The sequence below is a fragment of the Sus scrofa genome, unplaced genomic scaffold (assembly GCF_000003025.6).
Source record: "Sus scrofa isolate TJ Tabasco breed Duroc unplaced genomic scaffold, Sscrofa11.1 Contig1954, whole genome shotgun sequence".
Lineage (NCBI taxonomy): Eukaryota > Metazoa > Chordata > Mammalia > Artiodactyla > Suidae > Sus > Sus scrofa.
The window spans coordinates 1-15,843 of NW_018084988.1; the positions used below are offsets into that span (position 1 = coordinate 1).

The following is a 15,843-nucleotide window of genomic DNA, read 5'->3' on the forward strand; positions in this document are numbered from 1 at the left end:
CTTCATTCCTTTAAGTAACCTCCCTACTGTTCTCCATAGTGGTTGCATGTACCCAAATGCCTATACTGAAAGCAAAGAAATCATTCCTGGAGAAATGGATAAAATCTGTGTGCCTGGAAAGTTAAATACATGCTTCTAATAATCCAGTGTTCAGTCAGGATATCAAAAGGAAAATCAAACACATCAAGGAAAATGACAGTGAAAACACAGCCATTCCAAATCTATGGATGCCCCCAAAGGTGTCATTACACGATTTGATGGCTATGCAGCCTAAGCTATCACCTAAGGAATTAGGGAAAGGAAAAAAAAAATCCCTGGAACGTTAGCAGAAGGATGGTCATCATATGGAGCTGAGAAGAAATCTATGAAATAGCACTTAAAAAATAGACGAAAAACGGATTCTCATATATATATATATAACCCTTCACGTGCTGTACAACTGAAATTAATAGAATATTTTATAGCAACTATAATAAATTATGTTAAAAGAAGAAAATAGAATCAGACCAGGAGATGGTACTTTGAAAGGCAAATCAAATTGCCAAGCATCAGGACAGAATTCTCAACAAGATCTGAGAGAGAAACCATATACACAAACCAAGAAATGAGAAAGGAAATATCTTTTTTTTTTTTAATTTGCACTTTTTTTTTTTTTTTTTTTTTTTGTCTTTTTGGTATTTCTTGGGCCGCTCCGGCAGCATATGGAAGTTCCAGGCTAGGGGTCTAATCAGAGCTGTAGTCACTCGGCTACGCAAGAGCCACAGCAACGCAGGATCCAGCGAGTCTGCCACCTACACCAGAGCTCATGGCAACGCCGGATCGTTAACCCACTGAGCAAGGGCAGAGACCGGAACCCACAAACTCAGAGTTCCTAGTCAGATTTGTTAACCACTGCACCATGATGGGAACTCCTGCTCTTTTTTTTCTTTTTAATAATTTTTTTTTAATTTTCCCACTGTACAGCAAAGAGGTCAGGTGAGAAAGGAAAAATCTAATGGATGCTGCAGAACACCAAAAATCCCACGAGAACACCATGAACAATGACAGGCCATAAATTTGACATCCGAGACGAAATGGACAAGTTTCTAGACTTACAGCCCAGCCAAACTGACTTAAGGAGAAATACATACTTTGACCAGAACTATCACCCGAAATGCAAGTGCATATGTAATGAAATCACTCCCGACAAATATTCTCAACAAAGTTTAGCCAAACAAACCAACAATACATAAGACAAAAGCAGACTCCATGGCCAAATGGCCTCATATCAAGTTTGCGAGGATCTTCAACATACGCAAATCAACCTATGTTCTACCCACATTAAGAGAAGTGCCAAACCACATGATCACCTCAATAGATGCAGAAAGAGCATTAGACAAAGTCCAACATCCATTCATGATGAAAGCTCTCACCAAAGTGGGTATAGAGGGAATATTCCTTCGCATAATCGAAGCCCTTTATGACAACCCACAGCCAGTACAACCCTCAATGGAGCAAAGCTGAAAGCCTTCCTGCTAAAATCTGGAACAAGACAGGGATGTTCTTGTCACTCAACACAGCCCTGGCGGTCCTGCCACAGCAATCAGAGAAGCAAACGAAGTAAAAGGCGTCCGCATAGGAGGAGGAGGAGAGATGAAACCGCCACTGCATGCAGATGACATGCATATGTGTATATGGATGGAAAACCCTAAGGCCTCAGCCAAAAAATTACTAGAACTGATCACCAAATTCAGCAAAGTAGCAGGATGCAAGATTCACATTCAGAAATCAGTCACATTTCTGTCTACGCACAATGAAACTTTAGAGAAGGAATGTGAAGGCACAATACCTTTTACAATTGCACCCCCAAAATGCAAACACCTGGGAATACACCTGACCAAGGGGGCAGAGGACCTGTATGCCGAGAGCTATAAAACTTTCATCAAGAAAGGAAAGAAGACGGAAAGAAAGGGAAAGATACTCCATGCTCCTGGGTTGGTAAACTTAATGCTGTGAAAATGGCCATACCTCCCAAAGCGATCTGCAGGTTCAACACAATCCCTATCTAATTACCCATGACATTTTTCACAGAAGTGCAACAAACTATCCGAACATTTCTATGGAGCCACCAAAGACCCAGAATTGCCAAGGCAATCCTGAGGAACACAAACCAAGCAGGAGGCATCACTCTCCCAGACCTCAGGCAATATCACAAAGCCTCAGTCCTCAGGACCGTGTGGTACTGGTACCAAAACCGACAGACAGACCACGGGATCAGAAGAGAGAACCCGGAATCAAACCCCGACACCTACGGTCACTTAATCTTTGCCAAAGGAGGCAAGGACAGAAAAATGGGAAAAGACTGTCTTTTCAGCAAGAAGTGCTGGGAAACCTGGGCAGCTGCATGGAAAGCAGAACACCCCCGCACACCATGCACAGATATAAACTCAACGTGGCTGAGAGACTTCAGTGTAAGACAAGACACCATCAAAGTCCTGGAAGGGAACAAAGGCAGAACATTCTCTGACATCAACCTTACCAATGTTTTCTCAGGTCAGTCTCCCAAAGCAACAGAAATAAGAGCAAAAATAAAGCAATGGGACCTCATCAAACTGACAAGCTTTTGCTCAGCAAAGAAAAGGAAAAAGAAAAACCAAGAGACAGCTTACAGAATGGGAGAAGTATTTTCAAATGATGCAACTGACAAGGGCTTAATCTCTAAAACACACACACAGCTTATGTAACTCAACAGCAAAAAAGCCCACAACCCACTGAGAAAATGGGCAAAAGATCTGAAGAGACATTTCTCCAAGGAAGATACACAGATGGCCAACAAGCACATGAAGACATGTTCACCCTCCCTGACTATTAGGGGAAATCAAACCAGAATTACTCTGAGATACCCCCTCACCCAGTCAGAATGGCCGTCATTAACACGTCCACACATAACAAGTGCTGGAGGGGGCGTGGAGAAAAGGGAACCCTCCTGCACTGTTGGTGGGAACGTAAGCTGCTACCACCACTATGGAGAACAGTGTGGAGATACCACAGAAAACTATACATAGAACTTCCATATGACCCCGCAATCCCACTCTTGGGCATATATCCGGACAAAACTTTCCTTGAAAAAGACACACACACCCACATGTTCATTGCAGCACTATTCACAACGGCCAAGACGTGGAAGCAACCCAAATGTCCATCAACAGACAATTGGATCAGGAAGATGTGGTATATACCCACAATGGAATACGACTCAGCCATAAAAAAGAACAGAACCATGCCATTTGCAGCCGCATGGATGGAATTGGAGACCCTCATCCTGAGTGAAGTAAGTGAGACAGAGAAAGACCAGTACCACATGATGTCGCTTATATCTGGAATCTAGCAGACAGAATGAACGATCCGCTCCACAGAAAAGAAAATCATGGACTTGGAGAAGAGACTTGCGTTTGCCAAGAGGAGTGGAGGGTTTGAGAGCTTGGGGTTAATAGATGCAGACTATTGCCTTTGGAATGGAGTAGCAATGAGATCCTGCTGTGTCACATTGGACACTGTGTCTAGTCACAAGATGGAGCAAGAGAATGTGAGAAAAAAAGAATGTATCCATGTATGCGTAGCTGGGTCACCATGCTGTATGACAGAGGAAAAAATAATGCATTGGGAAATAAAAACTAAATGGAACTAAACTAAAGTAATTATTTCTACTAAAAAAAGGGAATTGGTTTGCTGACAGAGGCCTCTAGGCCGGAATTCCCGAATCTGTTGACCCTCCAGATGCAGCAGGTGCACCTGCCCAGGGGAGGTTTGATTCTTCCTTCAGGGACACAGAGGGGGTCAGAAGGACGCTCTGCGTTGGATGCTCTTTAAGTAACTTTAACTCAGAGGAATCAACGCGCCATGGAGACACATATATGGGAGGCTCACGTGTTATGTTGTTTTTCTCTCTGCACACAGACATGTGGCGTAGGTCTAGGTGTACCTGCCCTTGAAGGAGGTAGCTCTATGCTCTGCAGCCTGCACGTGGAATGCAGCAGAGCGGTGGAGGCTACGTCAGGGAACAGAGAACTCTTGCTGTTTTGCTTGTCTTTATGGTTTGTTTTACATTAAAGCATAGGTGATTTACAGTGTTGTGCCAACTTCTTCTGTGTAGAGCAATCCAGATATACTTATATGTACATTCTTCTTCCATATTCTCGTCTTCATAATTTATCCCAAGAGATTGGATGTAGTTCCCAAGTCTATACTTTGCTAACAGGGCCTGTGGTTTCTTTCCCTTCCTTTTTTTCCCCTTTTTTTGTCTCTTTGCCATTTCGTGGGCCATTCTTGTGGCATATGGGGGTTCCCAGGCTAGGGGTCTAATCAGAGCTGTAGCCGCCGGCCTCCACCAGAGCCAGAGCAACGCAGGATGGGAGCCACGTCTGTGACCTATACCACAGCGCACAGCAACTCCGGACCCTTAACACAATGAGGAAGGCCAGGGATCGAACCCGCAACCTCATGGTTGCTAGTCAGATTTGTTAATCACTGTGCCACGACGGGAACTCCCAGGCCTGAGCTTTCAAAACTGGACCTGCTCCCCACCCCTCACAGGAATTCCTGGAGAGAGTTGGCAATGGCTAGTGAGGTTGCAGTGATGGCTTCCTGGAATGAGAGAGCAGGGGTGTATCTCTTGCTGCCTAGTGCTCACCTCGGACTGTGTGGTGAAGGCGGGATCCTGCCCATTGGTTTACAGCACTTGCAGAAAATCCACATGTTATCATCTGCCTGAGTGTAAACGTTCCCGACCAATTATCTACGTGTTGATTGAGATAATTTTCCTGGATCCTATTTGTCACCATGTAACGTACAGAGCAGAACAGGATGCAGGCAGCACCTATGTCGAAGGAGAGTGTATTGCACCAGGAAGCAAGAGCCCAGAAAGGAAAGTCCACCCACGTCCTCTCTACCTGGCATCATTCCTGGGGGCCCGTGAGTGTCCTGGTGTGATACCCTGCTTTTAGGCTCTGCATGCATCAGAATTACAGGAAAGCAAGGAGCCACGACCCTGGCAGTGTCTGCCAACCTAACAACAAGCAAGGACTGAGATTCCAAAGGAGGAAGCAAGTCTATGATTCCCTCTGCTTAAAGCCAGTGTGGTATGTCTGAACCTGCTCCATTTTTTCAATATTTGGACGAGAACAATCAGGAATTGAAATCGTAAATTAGTCTATGTCTACTGTGCATGACACTAAATTTTCTTCCTGTCTCAGAGGGCCTTTGTGTTGCAGAGCCTGTAGTGTAAGCACAGAATCATGTGTCCAAAGAGGATCCCCAGGGAGATGCTACATGGAGAGGCAGCCCCAGACCCTGGCAGGAAACCAGCCCTTCACCTCCCTCTGCACCTGCTCCTGGGCATGAAGCACACACATAGTGATTGTGGGTCTTGAGTGCCCCCTGCAGCCCATACCCTGTGTCCCTGCAGAGAGGTTTTTGTCTGGGCTGACATGCCTTCCCCTCACTGTGCCTGTTGCACAGTAATACCGGGCCGTGTCTTCGGTTCTCAGGCTGTTCATTTGCAGATAGGCCGTGTTCTGGGAGTTGTCTCTGGAGATGGTGAATCGGCCCTTCACAGAGTCTGCGTAGTAGGTGCTACTACCACTAGTACTAATAGCTGCCAGCCACTCCAGCCCCTTCCCTGGAGCCTGGCAGACCCAGCTGAAAGCGTAGTCACTGAGGTCGAATCCAGAGCCGACACAGGAGAGTCTCAGAGACCCCCCAGGCTGCACCAGGCCTCCTCCAGACTCCACCAGCTTCTCCTCACCCTGGACACCTGCAAACACAAAGACATCCTGGTCAGAAAACTGTCACACACCCACTGAGGTCCCCTCCAATCCTCTTTCTTTCCCTCCAGGATTTACCTTGTAAGAGAGCAAACAAGACCACCCAGTTCGGCCGAAACTCCATGGAGGGTGGTCTGTGTTCTTTCCGGATCACAGAACGGGGTCCTGGGGCTGGGCTCCTTGCCAGAGCTGCAGGGTCATGGCAGGGCTGGTTTTATCTGCTGAGGGAGGAACCCATTTGCATGGCCTCCTAGTATATAAGCGGCTATGGCATCGCATGACCCTGAAAGGGCCCTTCCCAAGAGAAGGTGTGCGTGTCTTGCCGTTGGTTGTGCCGAGAGCCTTTAGGGAAATATGTTTTCGTTATGTCACTTTCTTCACAGGAAGCACATATGCACATGTGCTATGCTGATTGCACACTTGCACAGGCCCCTCTGGTGTAGAAGTCGTTGTGTTCCTCTTACTCGAGGGGTTAACTTCAACTGGGCACGTAGAGGGTGTGCGGAGGGTCCGGGGACACACACGTGCTGGGAGTCCCTCCTCGGGTCGGCACTCGAGGTCTTCCTGCTGAACACTCCGCTGCCCTGGGCAGTTCCAGGACAGAGTGGGCATGCCTGGAGGGGCGGGCAGACCCCTCCCTGAGGAGAACATGATGACATTGTTCTGTGGTAGCGTTTTCCTGGAAATTTATCATCAGGATTCGTGGGAAAAGCACAACGGTCTCTAAAGTGGGTTGTGTTGTGGAGTTTTTGCTTTGAGGGCCACACGCGTGGCCTATGGAGGTTCCCAGGCTAGGGCGTCAAGTCAGAGCTACAACTGCCGGCCTTTGCCACAGTCACAGCAAAGCAGGATCCGATCGATTCTGCGACGTACACCACAGCTCACGGCAATGCCATATCCTTAACCCACTGAGCGAGGCCAGGGATCGAACCTGCAACCTCATGGCTCCTATAGTTGGATTCGTTTCCACTGAGCCACAGTGGGAACTCCTCAAGTACATTTTTAGTTACGGTTTTCTTCTTATAGATATTCTCGAGTGGGATATCTGGACTACATGGTAGTACTGTATTCATTTTTATTTAAAATTATTTTATTGAAATAGAGGTGCTTTACCATGTTATGTTAACTTGGCTGTATAGCAAAATAGTTCAGTTATGCTTATATAAACATTCTTTTTAAACATATTTTATTGTATTATGATTTATCATTAGACGTTTAAAAAGATTTCTGTTTTTTGCAGTCGATATGATTTACTGTATTCTGCTGATTTGTATTGTACCACAAAGTGACCCTGACACACACACACATGTGTCCTTTTTCACACCTAATCCCCTATCATGTTCTGTCTCAAGTGACTCGATACAGTTCCCTGAGCTGTACAGCCGGATCCCACTGCTTTTCCACTCCCAATGCCGGAGTGTGCATCGATTAACCACAAACTCCCAATCCATCCTGTCCCCTCCCCCTCCCCCTCGGCAAACACACGTCTGCTCTTCAAATCTATGGATTTATGTTCTGTGGCAAGTTCTTACCAAGTCAATAATTGCATTAAGGAAGTCATTCGTAGGAAAAAATTGGGAAAAAACCTGCACACCTGGAGACTGAAAACCATGCTAGTGAAATCCGACGGGTCAGTGATGAAATCAAAAAGGAAATTATAGACATTTCCATCGTAGGCAGCAGAAATCAGTCCAACTCGTATCCATGAGTGTGCGTGCTCGAGACCACTTCTTGCCCATTGGGTTAAGGATCTGGCATTGCTGTGAGCTGTGGCGTAGGCTGCAGTCTTGGCTCCCATCCCAAGTGGCTGTGGCTGTGGCTGTGGCTGTGGCTGTGGCCAGCAACTGTAGCTCCTATTCGACCCCTAGCCTGGAAAATTCCATATGCCCCAAGTGCTGCCCTAAAAATGCAGTAAAAAATAAAAAGAATTAAAAAACTACCTCGAGAAAGAAGACAATGCAAACACAACCATTCAAAATCTATGGGATGATGCCCAAGCAGGTCTCTGAGGGACGTTTATAGCAATGGAGGCCTCATAGCAGCAACATAACCTACCACCTAAATGAACTGGAACAAAGAAAAACCAAAAAACCTCTAACGTCAGCAGAAGGAAGGAAACCATAAGGATTAGAGAGGAAAAGAGTAAAACAGAGATTCGAAAGGCTATAGAGAAAAGCAAATACACACACAGACACACACACACACACACACACACACACACATGTATCCGTGTCACTTTGACATACAGCAGAAATTGTTTGAACATTGCAAATCAAATATATTTAAAATATATGTTAAACAATAAGAAAATATCAATCAAAACAAGAGCTGGAGTTCCCATCGTGGCGCAGTGGTTAACAAATCCGACTAGGAACCATGAGTTTGCGGGTTCGGTCCCTGCCCTTGCTCAGTGGGTTAACGATCCGGCGTTGCCGTGAGCTGTGGTGTAGGTTGCAGACGCGGCTCGGATCCCATGTTGCTGTGGCTCTGCCATAGGCCGGTGGCTACAGCTCCGATTCGACCCCTAGCCTGGGAACCTCCATATGCCGCGGGAGTGGCCCAAAGAAATAGCAAAAAGACAAAAAAAAAAAAAAAAAAAAAAAAAAAAAAAAAAAAAAAAAAAAAAAAACAAGAGCTGGTTCTTTGAAAAGTAAAGACAATTGACAAGCCCAGGCCAGACTCACCAAGCAAATAAGAGAGAGAAAAACCAAATCAACAACATGAGAAATGAAAGGGAGAAATCTCAATGGATACTGCAGAAGTACAAAAAAATGTAAGAGAACCCCCATGACCCATTACGTCCCAACAAATTTGACATCCTAGATGAAATGCACACGTTTCTAGAGACATATGGCCCACCAAAGTGAATTAGGAAGAAATACATCATTTGACCAGGCCTATCACTAGAAATGAAGTTGCATATGTAATAGAAACACTCTCTACAAATATAGTCAACCAAATTTTCACCAAGAAATCCAAGAGCACAGAAAAAAAAAAGCATATACCACGAGCAAGTGGGATGCATGCCAAGGTCACAAGGTGGTTCAACATAGGCAAGTGAATCTACGATATACACACACTAAGAAAAGTCAAAAACCACAGGCTTATCTCAGGAGATGCAGAACAAGCATTCGACAAAATCCAACATCCACCCATGATGAAAACTCACCACAGTTTGTCTTGAGGGCATGAACATTAACCTAAAATTCATTTTTGAGAAGCCTTCAGCCAACGTGATGCTATTGGGAGCAAAGCTGGAGACGTTCTCACCTAAGTCCAGAACAAGACAAGAATGCCCACTCTCATCGCTTTTATTCAACACAGGGTTGGACGTCCTTGGAATGGTACGAGACCAACAAAAGAACTACAGTGTATCCACATTGGAAGAGAAGAGATAAAATTGTATCGTTATGAAGATGACATGATAGTATATATAACAATCAAAAATACTCTGCAGAAAACCTGCTCAAACTGACCAGCGAATTCAGCCAACTATCAGGATACAAGATTAACATTCAGGAACAGTTTGCATGTCTGTATAATAGCAATGATCTCTTAGAAAAGGAATATAAAGTAATACAACCTTTAAAAATTGCACCCCCCCAAACGGAATCCTTAGGAATAATGCTGCCCGGGGGTGAAACTTTCTTAGACTGGGAACTATAAAACTTTCATCAAGGAAATGAAAGAGGATTCAAAGAAATGGAAAGCTATCCCATGCTCCTGGATTTGAAGAATCGATATCCGTAAAATGCCTATAATGCCCAAAGAAATCTACAAATGTAATTCAATCCCATTTAAGTTACCTATGCCTTTTTTTCTTAAATAGAACTTATACAACCAATACAAAAATTTACATGGAACCCTAAAAGGACCAGAATTGTCAAAGAAAAAAAAAGAAAGGAAGAAAGTAGGCAGGAGGCATAACTCTCTCATATTTCAGAGAAGATTACAAAGGTACAGTAATCAGAGAGAGGAGGTCTAAGATGTCAGAGCAGCAGGACATAAGGCCAATCTACACCTACAAATACATTGAATATACAACCATATCTGGAACTATTCCCACAGGAAATTTGTGAAAAAGTGACATCAGAAATCTAGATTACGATCGAATAACAAAAATAGTACCAAACCAGATAGGACATAAAGAACAACAGAAGGCGTCGTGAAAGGAAAGGAGACAGGACCTGCTCTCCCAGGTGGGAGCTGAAAAGTGAAACAGCTCCTGCACCCCAGGAACCTCCCTGACCAGCGATGAGATCAGCCAAAAACGGAGGGCTGCACAGATGGTCTGGAACCGTTCAGCAGGAGAGATGCCTCCGAAAACGGTCAGTGCTATGGACAAAGGTCACCATAAGCGGGTGCCAGCAGGTGTTGGGAACTAAAACGTTGGGCTTAGAGGTCGGACCCAAAGAGGGAGCTGGGGCCAGCTCCAAGGGGAAAAACCACAGTGCGTCAGGCAGGAACAGCCTGGAGGGACTAGAGTGCAGGGAAAGCACAGTGGAGGGCATCTAAGCAGAAGCCAACCATTTGGGCTTAGAGACTAGACACCACTGTTTGGGGATGCACCACTGCAGCCTTTTTCCCTGTGCCAGCTTTCTCAAGCTGCAGGACAGTGCCTGCCTCAGCTTGGACAGCACTTGGCCAAAGCAGCTGCCTAACAATGGCTGGGAATCAGCCCTGCCCTTGGGGTACAGACTTCTTGGAGCAGGTGGGGTAGCCACCTGCGAAATTACACAAGTTTCTGGTCCTTGTTGGAGGGGGCCCTGTGCTAGCGGAGCCCAACCAAGGGCAGGAGAGCTGCTGGTGGTGGTGGCACTCAGCTCTGAAAGATGCAGGAAAACACAGGTGATTGGCTCCACCCAGAAAATCTGCAGGGAGTCTGACCAGCAGGATGCATCAGAAAAACTGCTGGCTACAGCACCCACTTCCTGCAAAAGCAACTACCTCCTTGAGCAGGAAACACGGGCGTCTGTATTTCACCAAGAGAGGTAGGGCCCATTCCCTGGAAAGGCTCACCAGAGCTCACTCCCTGCCAATCAAGGAAAACGCAGGTGCCTTGGCTCTGCCCAGAGACTCTACCGAGGCTTGTGCCAGCAAAGCAACACCAGAAAAACTGCTAGAAGCTGTGCCCACTGCCTGCAAAAGCAGTGACCTGCTTGAGCAAGGAAAACACAGACACAAACAGGCATCTCAGCTCTGCCCAGAGAATCTGCAGAGGTTTGTGCCTCTGCAAGTTGCAGAGGAAGGAACACTCCCAAATCCGTTCTACGGAGTGACCATTGCCCTGATACCAAGAGCAGATAGAGGTACCACAAAAACAGCATATGGCAGGCCAATTTCACTGATGACTATACTTGCAAAAATACTCAACAAAATAGTCACAAACTGCGTACAGAAATACACTAAAAGATCATACACCATGATGAAGTAGGATTATCCCAGGGATGCAAGGCTTCTTCAATAGCCCCAAATCTATCAAGGTGATACACCACATCATCGAAGTGAAAAATGAAAACCATGTGATCATCTCAATAGATGCAGAAAAAGCTTTGGACACAATTCAACACCCATTTCCTGAGAAGCACGCCAGAGAGTGGGCATCAAGGGGAATTACCTCAATATACGAAGACCCATATATGGGAAACCCCATTCTCAAAGATGAAAAACTGAAAACACTTCTGCCGAGGTCAGGAATAAGGCGAGGAGATCCTCTTCACCATTGTTATTCAATATAACCTTGGAAGTCCTAGCCATGGCAACCCGAGAAGAAAAAGAAATAGAAGGACTCCAAATTGGAAAAGAAGATGTAAATCTATCACTGTTTGCAGGTGACATGATTGTGTACTTAGAAGATCTTAAAGACACGACCGGAAGACTCATAGAGCTCATCAATGAATTTGGTAAAGTTTCAGGATACAAAATTAATACAGATACATCAGTTGCATTTCCAAATACTAACAATGAAAGATCAGAAGGAGAAATTAGGGAAACAATCTCACTTACCATTGCATCAAAAAGTAAAATACCTAGGAATAAATCTACCTAAAGTGACAAAAAATATGTGATATGAAACCATAACCCTGATGAAAGAAATCAAAGACACAAATTGGTGGGAAAGTGTAACATGCTCTTGACAGCGCTGTAAACCAGGTATAATGGAAGACAAAACAGAAATCATCATACAAACTAAAAAAAAAGAAAGAAAACTATAACATGCTCTTGGATTGAAAGAACCAACATAGTCACAACAATAACCTGCCTCAGGCGATCTGCAGATTCAGTGCAGTCCCTGTCCAATTACCAAGGACGTTCTTCACGGAACGAGAGCAAAGTATTTTGAAATTCGTGTGGAAACACAGAAGACCTCGAAAAGCAAAAGCTGAATGGAAAGGAAGAAAGGGACCTGGAGGAATAAGGCTCCCCGACTTCAGACACTGCTACAAAGCTTCAGTCACCAACCCCCTATTGTACTGGCACAAAAGCGGTCACACAGATGGGTGGAACAGGACAGAAGGCCTGGAGATAATCCCCTCGCCTTTAGGTAACTAATCTACGACGAAGGAGGCGAGATCACAGAGTGGAGGAAAGACCGTGTCTTTAGTCAACGGTGCTGGGAAACCTGGACAGCTGCACGCAAGAGAATGAGAGCAGAACGTTGTGCAACACTGCACAAAAATAAACTCCAAAGGAATAAAGACCTACGTGTAAGACCAGACAGTGTAAAATTCCAGGAGGAAGACACAGGCAGAAAGCTCTCTGACCTAAGTCACAGCAACAGCTGGTTGGATCCACTTTCTAGAAGAAAGACAGGAAAGACGCAAAAGAGCCAAGGGGACCTCATGAAACTCGAAATCTTCTGCACGGCAAAGGACACCATTAAAACCAATGAGAAGACAGTGCACAGAATGGGAGGGAAGTTTTGCAAATGATCCAACCGACAAAGGTTTAATCTCCAAAATTTACCAACAACTCATCCAACTCAACCACCACAAAAACAGGAAACCCAGCTGGAAAATGGCATAAGACCTAGATAGACATTTAACCAAAGAAGACATATAGATGGGCAGCAGCAGGCATATGAACAAATGTGCAGCCCAATGCTTACCAGAGAAGTGCACGTCAAAGCCACCATGAAGTATCCACACGCACCTGTCAGCATGGCTGTCATTAGCAGCTCAACAAAGAACAAACGCCAGGGAGGGTGTGGAGAAAAGGGAACCCTCCTTCACCTTTGTAAATTGGTACAACCATGATGGAAAACTGTATGGACGTTCCTCAGAAAACTGAATATACAGCTACCTGGTAATATAACAATCTCACTCTGGGCGTATAGCCAGGCAAAACCACAATTCAAAGGGTGGTGCACCCCTACCTTTATAGCAGCGCTATTGACAACAGCCAAGACATGGAAACAACCTATATGTCCATCAACAGAGGAATGGATTAAGAAGATGTGGTGTATATACACAATGGAATGTGACTCAGCCATAAGGAAGAACGTAATAATGCCATTTGCAGCAACATGGATGGACCTAGAGATTCTCATGGTAAGTGAAGTATGCCAGAAAGAGAAAGACAAATACCCATAGGCTATCACTTATGTCTGGGATGTAATATATGGAACATACTGATCTTTTCACAGAAAAGAAACTCATGGATTTGGGGAACAGACTTTGGCTGCCAAGGGGAAGGCGTTGGAATGGGATGGCCTGGGAATCCGGGGTTAGTAGATGCAAACTCTTGCCTTTGGAATGGATGAGCAGTGAGGTCCTGCTGTATAGCACTGTGACCGTATCTAGTCACTGATGATGGAGCAGGATGGAGGACAGTGTGGATAAAGAGAGTACAAATGTGTGTGTGCCTAGGTCACTTGCTGTACAGCAGAAAATTGACAGAACCCTGTAAAGCAGCTATAATGGAGAAAATAAAACCATAACTAAAAAATGAAATAAAAAGGGATCAGTCTTGCTTGCAGAGCCTCTAGTCCGAATTCCTAATCTGTTGAGCCTCCAGATGCAGCAGTGCACCTTCCCAGGGAGGTCTGATTCTCCCTTCAGGGACACAGAGAAGGGCAGGTGCCTAGTGTTGGCTACTTCTTAATTAGCGTAAAGTAATCAATACGCCATGGAGACACATATTCGGCGGGGGGCTCCAACACTGAGTGCCTCTTGTGTCGTTTTTCTATCTGCACACAAACGTGTGGTGTAGGTGTCGGTGTCCCCGCATTTGAGAGGCGTAGAGCTAAGCTCTGCAGCCTGCACTTGGAGTGCAGAAGAGATGTGAGCCTACATCAGGGATCAGAGAGCTTTGCTTCTGGGCTGGATCTTCTTTCCATGTTGTGCTGTTGTGTGCTCTGCTTGGCTTTCTTCTTCATTTGCGTTGGAGTGAAATGCAGCTGACTTAAAATGTTTTGCCAGCATTTCGTGCAGGGAAGTGATCCGGATGTACTTACACGTCACTTCTTTCATCTTATCTCATCACGTTTTCTCATGAGACACATGATATAGTTCCCTGTTCTGTACAATGCTTAGTGGGCCCATGCTTTTAAAATTGCTCCCATCAGAATCCGGAGCGGTCTTGGGTTCATAATCCGCTTCCTGGAGGAATTTTGCCAGCACACCTCCCAGCTCACTGCGGGGAGGCGGCAGACAGCGTGGTAACAGCGTGCTGCCCTGCTCATTAGGTCTCATGGGCATGATATTCCGAAGGGAGCAGGGAGTCTCGACCCTGGCAGTGTCAGCCAACTGTAACAACAGCAAGGCTGAGGTGTAAAAGGAAGAGGCAATTCATGATTACGTCTTCCTAAATGCAGGAAGGTATTCTGACACTGCGCAAGTTTTGCAATATTGTGAGAAGAACACTCATTAATTAAGGCGAAGTTTCTAGGTCTATGTGCAGAGGATACTTTCTGTCTCACAGGGCCTTTCTGTGGCAGAGATGTAGTGTAACAAGAATCCTGTGTCCAAAGAGATCCCAGGGAGATCTACATGGAGAGGCAGCCCCAGACCCTCGGAAACCAGCCTTCACCTCCTCTGCCTGCTCCTGGGCATGAACACAACAACATAGTGATTGTGGGTCTTGAGGCCCCCTGCAGCCCACCGGTCTTGCGAGGTTGTGTCGGCGAGACTCCCTTCCCCTCACTGTGCCTCTTGCACAGTAATAGCGGGCCGTGTCTTCGGTTCTCAGGCTGTTCATTTGCAGATAGGCCGTGTTCTGGGAGTTGTCGCTGGAGATGGTGAATCGGCCCTTCACAGAGTCTGCGTAGTAGGTGCTACCACCACTACTAGTAATATATGCCAGCCACTCCAGCCCCTTCCCTGGAGCCTGGCGGACCCAGATCATGTTGTAGCTACTGAAGGTGAATCCAGAGCCAACACAGGAGAGTCTCAGAGACCCCCAGGCTGCACCAGGCCTCCTCCAGACTCCACCAGCTTCACCTCACCCTGGACACCTGCAAACACAAAACATCCTGGTCAGAAAACTGTCACACGCACACTGAGGTGCCCTCAAATCCTCTTTTTTCTCCCACCCACAGGATTTACATTGTAAGAGAGCAAACAAGACCACCCAGTTCAGCCGAAACTCCATGGGGGTGGTCTGTGTTCTTTCCTGATCGCAGATTGTTTTTTTTTTTTTTTTTTTTTGTCGGTTTTTTTTTTTTTTTTTTTTTTTTTTTTTTTTTTTTTTTTTTTTTTTTTTTTTTTTTTTTTTTTTTTTTTTTTTTTTTTTTTTTTTTTTTTTTTTTTTTTTTTTTTTTTTTTTTTTTTTTTTTTTTTTTTTTTTTTTTTTTTTTTTTTTTTTTTTTTTTTTTTTTTTTTTTTTTTTTTTTTTTTTTTTTTTTTTTTTTTTTTTTTTTTTTTTTTTTTTTTTTTTTTTTTTTTTTTTTTTTTTTTTTTTTTTTTTTTTTTTTTTTTTTTATTTTTTTTTTTTTTTTTTTTTTTTTTTTTTTTTTTTTTTTTTTTTTTTTTTTTTTTTTTTTTTTTTTTTTTTTTTTTTTTTTTTTTTTTTTTTTTTTTTTTTTTTTTTTTTTTTTTTTTTT

General features: G+C 44.6%; 1 long non-coding RNA gene and 1 gene segment (V, D, J or C); both read right to left on the reverse strand.

Annotated features, from left to right (window-relative positions):
• Nucleotides 1-5,288: 5,288 nt before the first annotated feature.
• LOC110258384 lies at nt 5,289-6,039 on the reverse strand. The segment is given in 2 exon segments: nt 5,289-5,791; nt 5,880-6,039. Coding segments are annotated over 2 exon segments (534 nt in total).
• Nucleotides 6,040-14,951: 8,912 nt separating this feature from the next.
• Nucleotides 14,952-15,424, reverse strand: LOC110258383. The gene is made up of 2 exons (XR_002341139.1): nt 15,347-15,424; nt 14,952-15,255 (listed from the first exon to the last, which is right to left on the reverse strand). It is a non-coding gene; the product is annotated as an uncharacterized LOC110258383 (long non-coding RNA).
• Nucleotides 15,425-15,843: the final 419 nt, after the last annotated feature.